At 31.4% G+C, this 15,021-nt stretch overlaps 1 protein-coding gene across 3 annotated transcripts in view; it reads left to right on the forward strand.

Moving 5' to 3' along the window:
• The first annotated feature begins 7,875 nt into the window (after positions 1-7,875).
• Positions 7,876-15,021, forward strand: part of LOC142227931 (uncharacterized) — a 101,904-nt gene continuing 94,758 nt past the window's right edge. For 2 of the 3 annotated variants that reach the window (XM_075298169.1, XM_075298171.1), the window contains exons 1-2: positions 7,876-8,130; positions 11,462-13,678. In XM_075298169.1, coding sequence (XP_075154284.1) covers positions 11,959-13,678 — 1,720 coding nt within the window. In that variant the 5' untranslated portion in view covers positions 7,876-8,130; positions 11,462-11,958. The remainder of the gene's footprint in view (positions 8,131-11,461; positions 13,679-15,021) is intronic. The other variant, XM_075298170.1, reaches the window with a different exon arrangement.

Raw genomic sequence — 15,021 nt, forward strand, 5'->3', positions numbered from 1 at the left:
CTTCTACATATCGGTGTTTTTTTTTTCTTGATGGAAGACGTAGTTTATAGTTTTCTGCATGACGCAAATGATGGAGTTATTTATACATCATATAAACAAATTAATAATTGGATAAAGGTCCTAAGGGATTTTTCACAGTATTGGTCAAAATAATAGCAGAGCTTTATATCTTTAGGGATATACATTTAGCAAAATAGAAATATTACGAAAATTGCAAAAGAGTACCAAAGGGATTTGGCAAAAGTGTTTAGTAGACCCAAGTCTTGAAAAATATAATTATTGTAAATTAGTTTTTTTTTTTTAATTTTAATTTGGAGATCTGATGCAACTATAATAGGTTGGCTGATAAGTCCCCGGTCTAACAAAGAAAAACACATTTTTTTATTATTCAACATAGTTCCCTTCAAGAGCGATACAACGATTATAACGACCTTCCAATTTTTTGATACCATTTTGGTAGTACTCCTTCGGTTTTGCCTCAAAATAGGCCTCAGTTTCGGCGATCACCTCTTCATTGCAGCCAAATTTTTTCCCTGCGAGGTCTGAGAACAAAAAAAAGTCGCTGGGGGCCAGATCTGGAGAATACGGTGGGTGGGGAAGCAATTTGAAGCCCAATTCATGAATTTTTGCCATTGTTCTCAATGACTTGTGGCACGGTGCGTTGTCTTGGTGGAACAACACTTTTTTCTTCTTCATATGGGGCCGTTTTGTCGCGATTTCGACCTTCAAACGCTCCAATAACGCCATATAATAGTCACTGTTGATGGTTTTTCCCTTCTCAAGATAATCGATAAAAATTATTCCATGCGCATCCCAAAAAACAGAGGCCATTACTTTGCCAGCGGACTTTTGAGTCTTTCCACGCTTCGGAGACGGTTCACCGGTCGCTGTCCACTCAGCCGACTGTCGATTGGACTCAGGTGTGTAGTGATGGAACAATGTTTCAATCCATTGTCACATATCGACGGAAAAACTCGGGTGTATTACGAGTTAACAGCTGCAAACACCGCTCAGAATTATCAACACGTTGTTGTTTTTGGTCAAATGTGAGCTCGCGCGGCACCCATTTTGCACAAATATTGATGAATTATATGACCAACACGGTCCTTTGATATCTTTAAGGCCTCTGCTATCTCGATCAACTTCATTTTACGGTCATTCAAAATCATTTTGTGGATGTTTTTGAAGTTTTCGTCGGTAACCACCTCTTTCGGGCATCCACTGCGTTCACCGTCCTCCGTGCTCATTTCACCACGCTTGAATTTTGCATACCAATCAATTATTGTTGATTTCCCTGGGGCAGAGTCCGGAGACTCATTATCAAGCCAAGTTTTTGCTTCCACCGTATTTTTTCCCTTCAGAAAACAGTATTTTATCAAAACACGAAATTCTTTTTTTTTAATTTTTTCACAATAACAAAAGTTGCTTCACAAAAGGCGCTCTATCTCACAAACTAATTGACTTACAGACGTCAAATTTTGACACGAATCATTTGAAGGTTGGTACTATATAAAAATAATATGTATTTAATACTAGCGACGCCATCTATGTGTCAGACCGAGGACTTATCAGCCAACCTGTTACTAATCCTTGTTTAAGGACATCTATGGTACTACGTTCTTCTGAGGTACTCAAGAAACTTTATAACAATTTCTTGGCTTATCTGCTGTATGTTGCTATTTCAGATTTCGTCTCCCATTTTCCAGTAGAGCAAAGAGAGGGGGTATCTCTCCTCACTAGGGATCTTTAAATTGAATTTTGGCATATACATCTGGAAAAATCGAAATCGATTATTAACCTAAACATAAACGCAAAATCGATTTTCAACTATTTCTTAAATCGATTTTAATGTTTTCTGTTATCATATCCATTTTTTCAATTGAATTGAAAAGTACCTAGATGCGAGGAGGAGATCACATATTTCTTAATTTTTTATTAATAAAATTGCAATACCAATAAGATTTGATTAACCCTTCCACAGCCCAAATAAACCAAATGTTTTCAACTTTCTCGATATTCGTTATACTAGTCTTTCTTAATTGGGGGAAATGCAAAATAAAGAATCAATAAATTTTAAATATAAATATTAAACAAATTAAAAAATAGCATATTTTACTACAACACTATTTCTTACCACCAGGTGCTTGTAATACTCGTAAAACGACAAATAGATTTCATAAAATCGAATATTTTGTATAATCATTATTTCAATGAAATTCGATTATTAAAAATCGAATTTTGATTGATAAATATAGTCGAAAATAGATTTTTGATTAAAAGTTAATAATCCAAAATGCGATTATTGGTTAGCACTATAGATCCCTACTCCTCACATCATCTGCACATGTCTACATCTTTCTTTCTTGTTTTCCGTCTAAGGCATGTCCTTGTGAAAGTAATGAAGTAATTGCTTACCAATTTTGAAATAAATTACCTTCAAGATTATTTGGCTTAGTTTTTGTTGGATGTTTCTTCTTCCCAGTCTCCTTAAAAAAAGGTGAGGTGGTGGCATATCTTCTCACAGTAATGCCTATCTTACCTCAAACTTACATATAAGGACGACTTGCCCGTCGTCTCGGATTTTAAGAAGGAGCTGTTCTAAGATAGAGTTGTTAGAACACCTCATTGTGGAGGGCGACATTTTGATTACGACCATATAAAAATTTATATAATTTGTTTATTGTTTGCTAAAAAATTCCTTAATTTATATATTAGTTAATTTGTTTTATTTGAATCCATTTGAATATACTTTACACAATAGTTATTATCTTTGATTTCCATTGCTTTTGTTTTTCTCTTATATTTCAATAATAATCGAACGAGTTTTTATTGTAATCTTTATTATCATAACACGTTGTATTACACTTTACAGCACATGTCAGCTAGAGACACTCTTATCAGTAGTTGCATTGTGTTTTCTTTGCCCCCTGTGATTGATCTTTTTAGAATATTCATTAGGTATTCCTCCTCACAGTAAGATAATTTCATTCCGAAGCACAGACATTCATCGATCGTAATATTGATATGTTTATGAGTGTGTGTGTATGCATAAGTGTTTAATAGAGAGCGAGAGAGAAATATCCCTATCCCATTAACGGTATACCTATATTAGATAATCGTCATTTTGAGTACTACAGAAATCACAGTGTATGTTATACGTTATCGTAACATTTCGTTTTTGTGGAAAACTTTCGCTTTTCCTTTTGGCAAACGTCTCCTTGCCACTATGTGTTGTTTCATTTTCATTTGTTTGGTATCTCAAACCGAAAAACTCGCCAAAAATCATTGAGAGAGATACTGAGGCGTATGTGAGTTATGTGGACACTACACGCACAGAAAAAACATGTTTGGACATGGTTGCCGCATCCATTTAATGCTTATCTAGAGTAGGTAATTGTCGCGAAAACCATGTATTTTGTCTTTGTAAAAATAATTTTCCAGCGGAGAAAAATATATGTTGCCAATAAGCATTTAAATGGTTCTCAAATGTCGCAAACATGTTCTATTATTTAAATGATAGAATTTGAGATCATTACATGGTCGGGAAAATCATGTATCTGACCATTCAATTTTTTTACTTTTTTGCAGAGAAAAAAGTATTTTTATAGGTTACGTATAGACATGTCTAGAACCATTACATGAGCATAAAGACCATGTACATTGTTTTCGTCACCATTTAATTTTTTAACTTGTTTGCAGCGAAAAGAATTTTATAAAAACATTGAGCAGGTAAACACGATTTTCATTTTGAGCGTCAGTCGTGTGTTGATTGTTTCTTGGAATGGACGGAGAATACGGAATTATTGGGTTTTGTGTTAATTTATTTATTCAGAAGTGGCACGTGGTTTTATGTGAACACAAAAAAGGAAAGTGTAATTGAAAAAATGTACCTGATTTTTGTTATTTGCAGTTACATGATGTCTGCGTTGATACATTTGATGGGCACGAGGTAAATATGGAATGAATACTTAATGTTGAAATTGAACCAAAATAGAGTGTGTAAAAATATATGATGTTTGCTTGCACGACATTATAAATACAAATAAACAATGAATTAGTTTATAAATAAATAAATAAAAACAAATAAATAAAGTTAATTTTGTGTTTTCTTTTTTTAAGTGGCGTCCTTTTTTCGACGACGAAAAAAGTTTTTTCATAAAGATCAAAACATTTTAGGTTGTGACCATGTTCTTTTAACTAGAAGAAAAACATTTTGAATGAATACCATAACATTTTAAATCGTGACCATTCTCTTTTCATTCAAACAAAATTCTTTTTATCAATATAATAATATTTTAGATGAGGAAAATTATATTTTTCTTAGAACCATGTTCACTGAGCCAACATGGTTGCAGGTGAAAATGTTACATGGTCGCCGCAAAAATAGCTCCTATCATATTATTTTGCTCTTCGAATATGATTGTGACAATCATGTTTCTTCTCTGCGTGTAGACAGCATACACATGATGACTTCATGGGGCCTTATCACACATTAAAAGATATTCGTCGTCTTCGAGGGGTTTTTTCATTGTGTGCCTGTGTATATTTTGACGTTTGCAGTTCTGATTTTAGTGATCTCCCATGCTTATCGCATATACAAATACATAATACAGAGTGTGCATCAACATGTGTGTTTGAATGAGAGATGCCATATCGTTGCGATGTTTACATGAATGTGATGGGTAGGTCATGTTTGCATAGCCTACATCATGGACTATTGAGTATGTCAGCATTGTTATTTAACTTTTTGTCAGGATTTTATTACAGGGTAGCTGACATGAAGTTTAATCAACTCGAAATGCCATATATTTGGGTGAAAATATTGTTTAATGATTCAAATGGAAAAATGCATTGAATTGGCATCTGAAACATTGGAAGAAAAAATAAACTGTTTTATATATAAAACAGTTTATTTTTTCTTTCTTCCTATAGGAAGGATGATCTATCTCGTGTTAAAATTTAACTAAATTGTACTCCACATTTTGAGAATTTACAAAGCGTTGTTAAAACAAGGAGAATTTAATGCCCTGGTGTAATATTTAACTGCAATTCACGAAATGTATTTATTTTTATATTTATTGTGAATAAAAAAATAACCAAGTCCATAGGCCAATAGAAGATGGTTACAATTAATTAATTTCAGCTTAAAATCATGCATTGACTAAACTACAAACTGTAGTAAAAGAATGTTTGTCAAATTTAAGCGAACCACACTTGAACCTTCCCAAAGTGAACCACACTTGAACCTTCCGAAAAAATGTTTATGATAGTCGGCTTTTGCCGAAATAAATCTTTGTACAAACATCTCTCTTTTCCTTTGCTAATTTCAAATCATCGATTTGAGTTGGCTGGGTTTATTTTGAGCGTGCTTCCTCTTACCTAAAAAAATGGTTTCATTTCAGACGGCAGAAAAGAAATCAAAGGAGCAAACTGGGCAATCGCAGCACTCTCGTTTGTCGGCAGTGCTGAAAATGCCCGCTATTTGCCTCTATACTTGGCATTATTTTCACAACGGAATTCGACGCCTTTTCGCACTTTTGCCAGTTTTTTTCTAGAAAAGAACCTAAAAAGTACATTTCCGGGCAAAATGCAAAAAAGTGTGCATTTTTTACGAGAAAAGAAAACGCCAATACTTTAAAAAGTGTATTTTCATTTCGCTGTGGAAATTTCCAAAAATAGTAAAATTTAACTACAAACAAAAATTTATTTGCAATAAAAATAAGTGAAATTTATCTTTAATTTAACTACGAACTTTGTTTTCAGTGTGGTCCGACACACAAACATTTTGTTAGTTACCAAATATAACGTAATAACGCTTCACTCAATGCTCTTGGTGGCTTCAAAACAATATGTAGCTGTACAGTTCAAATGAAAATATCCATTGGGAGCCACCGTGGTGCAATGGTTAGCATGCCCGCCTTGCATACACAAGGTCGTGGGTTCGATTCCTGCTTCGACCGAACACCAAAAAGTTTTTCAGCGGTGGATTATCCCACCTCAGTAATGCTGGTGAAATTTCTGTGGGTTTCAAAGCTTCCCTAAGTGGTTTCACTGCAATGTGGAACGCCGTTCGGACTCGGCTATAAAAAGGAGGTCCCTTGTCATTGAACTTAACTTGGAATCGGGCAGCACTCTGTGATAAGAGAGAAGTTCATCAATGTGGTATCACAATGGACTGAATAGTCTAAGTGAGCCTGATACATCGGGCTGCCACCTAACCTAAGACCTAAGACCTATCCATTGGACTTCAACAAGCCGATCCTGGGCGGTTACTATGTAACTCAATTCGAAAGTTTGAACAGCTCGAAAGTTGTATTCGATCCGAATTTATAGTCTTACCATGTAAGAGTTTTGAATCGAGTGAAAAGTGTTGTCACTAATTCTTAACATTTTTGGCAGTACTTTCGAATGTTTTATTCAGAGTTGGCTACATCTATTACATGAAATGTCAAAACAATTAAAATAAAAAGTAAATAATATTTGTGCGTTACAAAAATGGATTCGGTTGCCCTTTGGATGGAAAATGAAGATGAGCGAATGGAACGCAGAATCTTACGCGATGGTGTAGATTTTATGAAATTAACGGATGCAATGTTAGTACCAGCGTGTTATGTATGTTGTTCCTGAGTTTATACTTATATTTATAGGTTTGTGCGAAATTTCCGGCTTAACAAAGAAGCTTTTAAACATATAAATTTCCTTATGAACGATGATGAAAAACGAGCAGCTAAAAATTCGTTTTATGTCATGTCCGGAATTCCAGGGATAATAGGAGCTGTTGATGGTACTCACATCCAAATGGTCAGACCATCTAAAATCGAGCACTTGTCTTTGTTTGGTGTTTACATTTTTTGTTGGATTTTTCCTATTAAAAAATATTTTTATATATATTAATATACTGATATATATAAATTTAACAAACACTTACATTTTTATGCGTTTGGTGCCAATAATTTAATATTTTAAAATTTTCCGTTAACATAATATCAAACGAGTAGAAATGTTTACTTTCGAGCGACTTTGACATCTAAATTCGAAGTACATGGTGATTCACATACGAAAGTAGAGTATGAATATCCGATAATCGGATGTGGCAACTCGAAAGTAGCAAATGTATTTGCCAATTCGAGTTAGTTGGTAGGAAAAATCCGTTTTCGTAATATTTAACTTTCGAATCGAGTTACATAGTAACCCCCCTGATCTGAAATTCATTTATGAATTTTTAATTTCCTTACACTTACTTCTTTAAAAGTTAACATCTCTTGCTAACTTTTTATATCTGGCATCCCTATTTCTGTACTAATCACAATGATACCATAAGTTGATGATAGTTAACAGTAAGTGGTTCAATGTGCGTGTATTCAATATGTTTGTTAACTTGATTGTTTACTTGGCCAAATTTTTCCAATTCCTTTACTCCTACTACTATTACTCCTCATTGTTTTGGGATCACATTATTTAAATATTGAGTGCAAGAAGAACGTATTTCATCGTTTGATGTATTGTTGTTGTTTGTTTTTTGTTATTTAGTGCACGAGCGAGTTACGCTGGGTGGCTATATGTGTTTGTGTTCGATGGTATGTGAATATGAATGGGGTTTTTGATTTTCTCACATTTCTCCACATAGCACCAACAACTTGCTTGCTTACTTATCGTTGATGGTTTATACATGTATATATGAATGTACTTAAGCCTCCTCCTCTCTCTCACTCATACATAAAGACATCAGGGAATAATACCGCCAACAACGACGACGACATCGACTGCGATGGTGGTGCTCTGATGATAAAGAAATACTCAACAAGAAGAAACACAAAAACAATTTCTATTTTTCTTTTTACCGAATGGTAATTCAGTACATTTGTGCACTTATGAGAGTCAACATGTTATTTTGAAACATACACTCCAGAGAAAAAGTTTTTTTTTGTTAAAATCCAATTAAAAAACGGAGAACAAAATCACACAAACAAAAAATCAACACAATATTTTTTTTACAAATCGATCAAAAATATAAAGATATATTTTAACAAAAAAAATATTTTCTAAACAAAGTGACAAAATCATTATAAAACAAATATTTTGTGTATTTTCAATAACATTTTCAAATAAATTTATATCTATGTTTTTTTGGTATATTACAATGAAAAAAAAAAAAAAACAAATACATATAAAAATCGGGGTCAAAATATATAACAAAAATAATCGTGAAACGAAGAATGTTGTGTGGTGGTTTTGAAGGCAATAAAAAATACAACAACAAGACAAAATCCAGAGAAATACCGCAATAGAAAAAAAAATATATGTTGTGAATTTAGAAAAAAGAAAACTAATTAAAAATTAGGCAAGAAAAATATGCCACAAAGAAAAACATAATTTTTCCTAAACAAAAAAAAAAAAAAAAAAATGGGAATACATTTTTGTAAAAATTGTGATATTCCGAATTACTGGCGATACAACATTCCAGAAAAACGCTGACATATGCCTTAAAACAAAAAGAAAGAAAAAAAGAAAAACAATAAAAATATTTTTTTTTTGGTTTTTGAGTGGGCAAAAATGTGATCTTTACGATAGAATAAATTTCTAATAAATTATACAAGTTTATATAAAATAAAAAAATATATTTTTTTTATTACATTTTGATTTTAATGTAATAAAAAATGCTGTAATTCTGAAAATATTAAAAATGTTATTTCTCCGAAATTTCAAAATATTTCTTTGAGCCATCATTTTAATATATTTTTTAAATTAAAAAAGATTTATAATAAAGAGTTTAAATATTAGTTTGGCATGAGCTTTGTAAGGATAAAATATAATATCTCGCTGAAGATGATCAATGAAGGTCTATTGCCGAACAAAAATCCCAAATTGTAATAAACAAATTTTGAAAATAATAGCTGATAATCTGTCAGTTGTTCTGTAGCCAATTTGGGTTAATCAAAGTTTAGGTTTCAATTTTATTCCGATAGACTTTGGAGATTTCATCGCATCTATTTTCCAATTGGTAGCTATACCTACCTGAAAACCCCATAAAAACAGAAATTAAATATTTTGATGGGATTTTGTTTGCGTCAATTATCACAAACATTGCCATAATGATACTTTTAAGACGTAATTCTTTATACTTAATACGTAGAAACAAAATTTAAGTTACTCATTTTTCTATCATGTAATAACAAAACTCTCTGGTTTCTTCTGACTTCAGATTTAAAGTCTTAAGAGAAATTTTTATCAGTATTAAAAATTTTTATGATAATAGTTTAAAATATAAATAAAACATTTCTTTCCATAATGAAAAATTCGAGAGACAGGAGAACATTTTTTTTTCATATCACAATACATAAAGAAAATTTCATTAAAATTGTTTTTTCCCCATTTACAACGAATATTCCATTAATACAATGAAAATGTTCATTAATAGTATGAAGTGTAATAGAAAAATCATTATATAAATGAATAGTTTCATTGTATAGATGAAATTTATCGCTTTTAATGACAAATTTCGTTAATATCCCAATTTTAATCGTATTGACAAGAAATTCCTTACAGGCGAGCTGGAATGGCTTGACATACACTGTTAGACTTGTCAGCAAATTTCGATATGAAGAAACCCGAAAAAAAACTTAACCACTTAAGGAAAAAGAATAAATTTTCAATTAAGGCCTATAGTTCGAAACCATTAATAGTGGTTTGTTTTAGAAAATTCAAAAACGTCTTAAAATGAATTTACCCCAGAATTTCACAAAAGTCGTCAATTTGAAATTATAAGTGTTTTGAAATTTGAAATTATAAGTGTTTTTTTTATTCTATTGTTTTTCACTTTTCGGAAGAGTATTTTAACCGGCAATATGTCTCTCCCTGTTTTCCTTATTAAAATGAATTCAATTAAAAATCTGCCTGACCTCACTAATGTGAAAAATGTTTTGCCTCACGAATGAAAACAAAATTGTTTTTTGGGATTTCCCATTATGAAAGAAGGAATACACAAATACCCATTCTAGAACAAAGATATGAGAAAGTTTTCTGTTTGTTTTAAAAATATTCAATTAAAATTTTAATTGATTCAACAAATTTTTTAATTGAAATAAAAATCAATTACACAAATTAATAGTATCAATTAAGTTTTTAATTGGATCGATTAATTTTTTAATTGACTGTTAATTAATTTTTTAATTGCTACTATCATTTCTGTGATTGAAGACATTTCAATTAAAAAATTAATTGGATCAATTAATTTCGTGATTGAATCAGAAAAATATTTTTTTTGTGTGCGGCAATATGTATCTCCTTTTTTACCTTATTAAAATGAATTCAATTAAAAATCTGCCTGACATCACTAATCACACAAAAAATATTTTTCTGATTCAATCACGAAATTAATTGATTCAATTAATTTTTTAATTGAAATTTCTTCAATCACAGAAATGATAGTATCAATTAAAATATTAATTGATCCAATTAAAAAATTAATTGATACTATTAATTTTTTGATTATTTTTATTTCAATTAAAAAATTTGTTGATTCAATTAAATTTTTAATTTAATATTTTTTAAAACTCAATTAAGATTTTAATTGGAAAAAATTTCGTGAACATTTTTTCTGTGATGTGAAAAATGTTTTACCTCATTTCCAAACGAATGAAAACAAAATTGTTTTTTTGGATTTCCCATTATGAAAGAAGGTATACACAAATACCCATTCTAGAACAAAGATATGAGAAAGTTTTCTGTTTGTTTATGGAAAAGTCTCCCTCTGGCTTTTACATGTTGCCCCACGTTGGGCGCCACTTGCATTAAATTTCTTAATTTTTTCAGATCTACATAATTCAAATATATCTATTTTTTTCTAGTAAAGAAAAAAAAAATGTAGAAAAATATTTTTTAGTAAATATATGGAATATTCAAAAACTTTAAGAAAACTAAAATCAAGTTTTGCAATAAATTAAAAAATAAAATAACAGTTTTAAATAGCTATTAGTTGATATGAGAGAAGTTTGCATTTGTTCTCATGCTAGAAGTCACGAGGAACAAGCACTTAATGTTTCGCTCCACGTTGGGCGCCAAGAATTTTGCTTATTACATACTCGAGAAATATTTATATATCCGCCCACGTGGTGCGCCAAAAATTTTGCATATTATATTCGAGAGAATATGTATATTTCATATCAACGAGTTTCAAATGTTTATGGTTGTTGCCAGGAAAAGCTCGAAAACAAAAATATAAAATTCAGAATTACTAAAAAAATTAAAACTACTAAGCAAAAAAAAAATTATATGATGCATATATGAAAAAAATAAATAAATAAAAATCTCATGTGCTTTCAAAACCACCACTCAACAATACATCTGTGAATACCAAAAAGTGCTATTAAACCCAGACAAAAGAAAAAAATTAAAAAAAAGTTTTACTGTCAATCATTTAAAAATTGTGAATTTGGTCTTAAACTTCTTTTATTGTTTGCAGATTTTTGTGAATTCATATATTTTGCACAATTACGCTTTCTGCATAAGCCCAGAAGCAATGTGACTTAATTAAAGGAAAAACCCAGTGCTTTTTTTGTAAACAAAATATACAACCCCACCACCCCCCATTTATATACAAACATACATTTATATATTTATGTGGATTGTGGAAAAAGAGAAAAACCAGTGAAAAGTTTCCTAGACCAAAGGAAAAGTTGGTAAAAACCACGAAATAATAAAAAAAAAACAGAGACGAGAACTACAAAAACAAAAATTCTAACGTGATTTAAGCCAATTAAAAGTCAAAATAGGCACATAAAATATTTAAAAGAAAGACTATTTTTAACACAAAAAAATAGAACGAACACACAAATTGAACTAAAAGCCAAAACCAAAAACAATAATCAAGAACTGGATATATTGGAAAAATATACGTGCAGAGAAGAGAATAGAAACACAAGAAAAATAATTCAAGAAAAAGGAATAAAGAACCACCCGATGGCAACATTAGCAATTGAACAAAATAACGCCCACTTAAGAGTAACGTCGACGAACACGGCCAACGGCAATAGCCAAGTTAACGCTAAAGCCAACGCTAACGTCAACGCTCTCTGTAGTAAACCCATTAAAATTCCCCTGAATCAAAGCGAACGCTTCTCCACTCAATTATCCACGGGATCTGCTGACAGTGCTTGTGTTGTGGTAGCCAGTAATAATGATGGTCAAACACCACGTTCATCCTTTGTTTCTTTGACCGCATCAGGAGCAGTAGGCCATGGTCGCAAAGATGAGTCTATAAGCCAACGTAGTGCCTCCCTAAGTTTACATGGAGCCGCTCATCCCAAATCCCAATTGCAAAAACTGAAGCAACCTGCCTATCGTCAATTGCTCTCGCAAGACAGTGGCATTGATAATGATCGCGATTCGGCTGTGGGTTCCCAGCAGCAATTGAAATCGGCCAATTGCTCGTCGTCAAGCAATGAATCGATTGGAGCCAATTCTTCTGGTGATTTATCACATTCAAAATACTCCGAGGATAATCTAGAATCGGAATCCTCCAGTGGTTATTCGGGTAGTACCCATAGTTTTGGGGCATTTGCCAATAATAATGCCACCCGCAGGATTAAATATAAATCCTGTAATAGTTCCACCACTTTGGGCTTGGGTCTTGAGGATCGCATAGATGAAGTAGAGGACTTACATTTGGATGACGATGATGACGATGACGATGAAGATGGAGTTGATGGTGAAAGTCCCTCAGTGTTGGTGGGCGATGAAGATGACCCAGATGATAGTGGTTTGCAAATGTGTGTTAGCCCTAATCCCGGGGGTGTTATCATTGAAAAGAAACTTCCAAAAGAATCCCTATCTCAAGAAGCCAAATCTCAGGATAACAACAACACCCAAAAGGATATTAACAGCGACAAGGCCAAGGAGGAAGCCGCCCAAAGCATTAACAACAAGAAACAAATGGGCCAGGTATTGGCCACTGATGGAAATTACTATTTCCCACTGTTGAATATATCCGATGATCCCATTATCAATCCCAAATTGATTAATAAGAAGGATGGCCTTCAGGATTGTATGTACTATTTGGATGAATTTGGTAGTCCCAAATTGCGTGAAAAATACGCCCGCAAACAAAAGATCAAGGAATTGAAACAACAAAAACAAAAGGCCAAGAAAAAATCCACCGAAGAAGCCAATAGTAACGTAAAGACTGTGACTGCGACAACTGCGACTACGACGACCACAACCAAAAAACGCCATTGCACCTTTACCACACAAGAATGTCAAGAAGCTGAAGAATTGCAACCATTAAATCCGTCATCACATCCTGCTAAAGCATCAACATCATCGCAACCTTCTCATCCTCCTCCTGCCGCACCTCAAGTCCAACATAAGCACCTTATTAATAATAATAATAAATCCAAAAATACATTAGAAACTCACTGTGATACTAAAGAAAATAGTCATTTAAGTTACGATAAGAAGTCTGCTGATAGTAGCTGTAAGACCCAAAAGAAAGATGGCGTTGATGCCATTGTCGTTGCCGCCGAGGCACATGCCGACGATGAAGTTCAAATTGCTGAAGATGATAATAATAACAATGATGATGGTCCATGTGATGATGATCCCTGCAATTTGCGTAAAGCCTCTATGACATCGTCCTGCGTAAGCTGGACCAAAGTGATGAAGAAATTCAAAAATATGCTAGGTAAATTGAAAGAAATTTTAGCAACTTTTAAAAGGAATTAAAAAAAAAATAGTTAGGGCTAATAAAAACATTTTCTCAGAACCTATGTGGCAAGGATAAAAGGAAAGGAAAAATCCAGTTAAAAAATAATTTTGTGTAGATTCTCTTAAAGATAAAATGTCTGATTCAATCACGAAATTAATTGATACAATTATTTTTTTTTAATAGAAATGTCTTCAATCACGTAAATGATAATATCAATCACAGTTTTATTTGGGTATAAACAATATTTGATTAAAAAATTAATTGGTTTCATTAAAAATGTCTTCAATCACGAAAATGATCGTATCAATTACATTTTTAATTGAGCATAAAAAAAATGTTTTAATTTGGCATAAACAATATTTGATTAAAAAATTAATTGGTTTCATTAGAAATGTCTTCAATCACGAAAATTATCGTGCCAATCACATTTTTAATAGAGCATAAAAAAATGTTTGATTAAAAAAAATTTCAATAAATTTTTTAATCGAATCAATTAAAAATTTAATTGATGACGATTGCAAAACTCATTTTCTTAAGAGAATTTGTGTTTTTATTTTAATTAAAAATTTATTGTATCGCTTCATTTTTTTAATTAAAAAATAATAATTTTTTTAATGGCTTAGTTTCCAGAATTTGATTAAAAAGTTAATTGTGTCAATTAAGTTTTTAATTAAAAATTTAGGAAATTTCAATTATTGACTTAATTGCCTTAATATTTCTACCATAGTTTGATTAAATATTTAATTATATCAATTAATTTTTTTATTGAAAAAGTTTTCTGCTTCAATTAATATTTTAACTGACGGTATTTTGGTAATAATTTTTTATGTGTTAATGTAAACATTTTATAGGGTTAGTAATTTAGCTTAGCTTGACATGTGTAGGGTTAGGCAAATGAAGTGTTACGTATTTTAAAAACTTTAACTGACTTTGTGTTTTTATTTTGATTAAAAATTGATTGTATCACTTTCAAAAAAATTCAATCAATTTTTTTATCTGACTTAATTTCCAGTGTTTGATAAAAAAGTTAATTGTATCAATTAATTTTTTAATTAAAATTTTAATAATTTCAATTGTGGACTTAATTGCCTTACTGTTTCTAATTTTATTAAAAAGTTAATTGTATTAAAAACTTTTATTTTCTATTCTATTAAAAAAATTCAATATTTTAATTGTTTGATAAAAAATCGAATTTTTGCCGAAAATTTACTCTCAATTAATCTTATGGCGATTTCGATTGGGAAAAAAGATGCAACATTCTCGAAATTGATTGCAACGTATCAAGGACACTGTCATAGATTTTGGATCCTTTATACCTC

This window comes from Haematobia irritans, chromosome 3, assembly GCF_050003625.1.
Source record: "Haematobia irritans isolate KBUSLIRL chromosome 3, ASM5000362v1, whole genome shotgun sequence".
NCBI lineage: Eukaryota > Metazoa > Arthropoda > Insecta > Diptera > Muscidae > Haematobia > Haematobia irritans.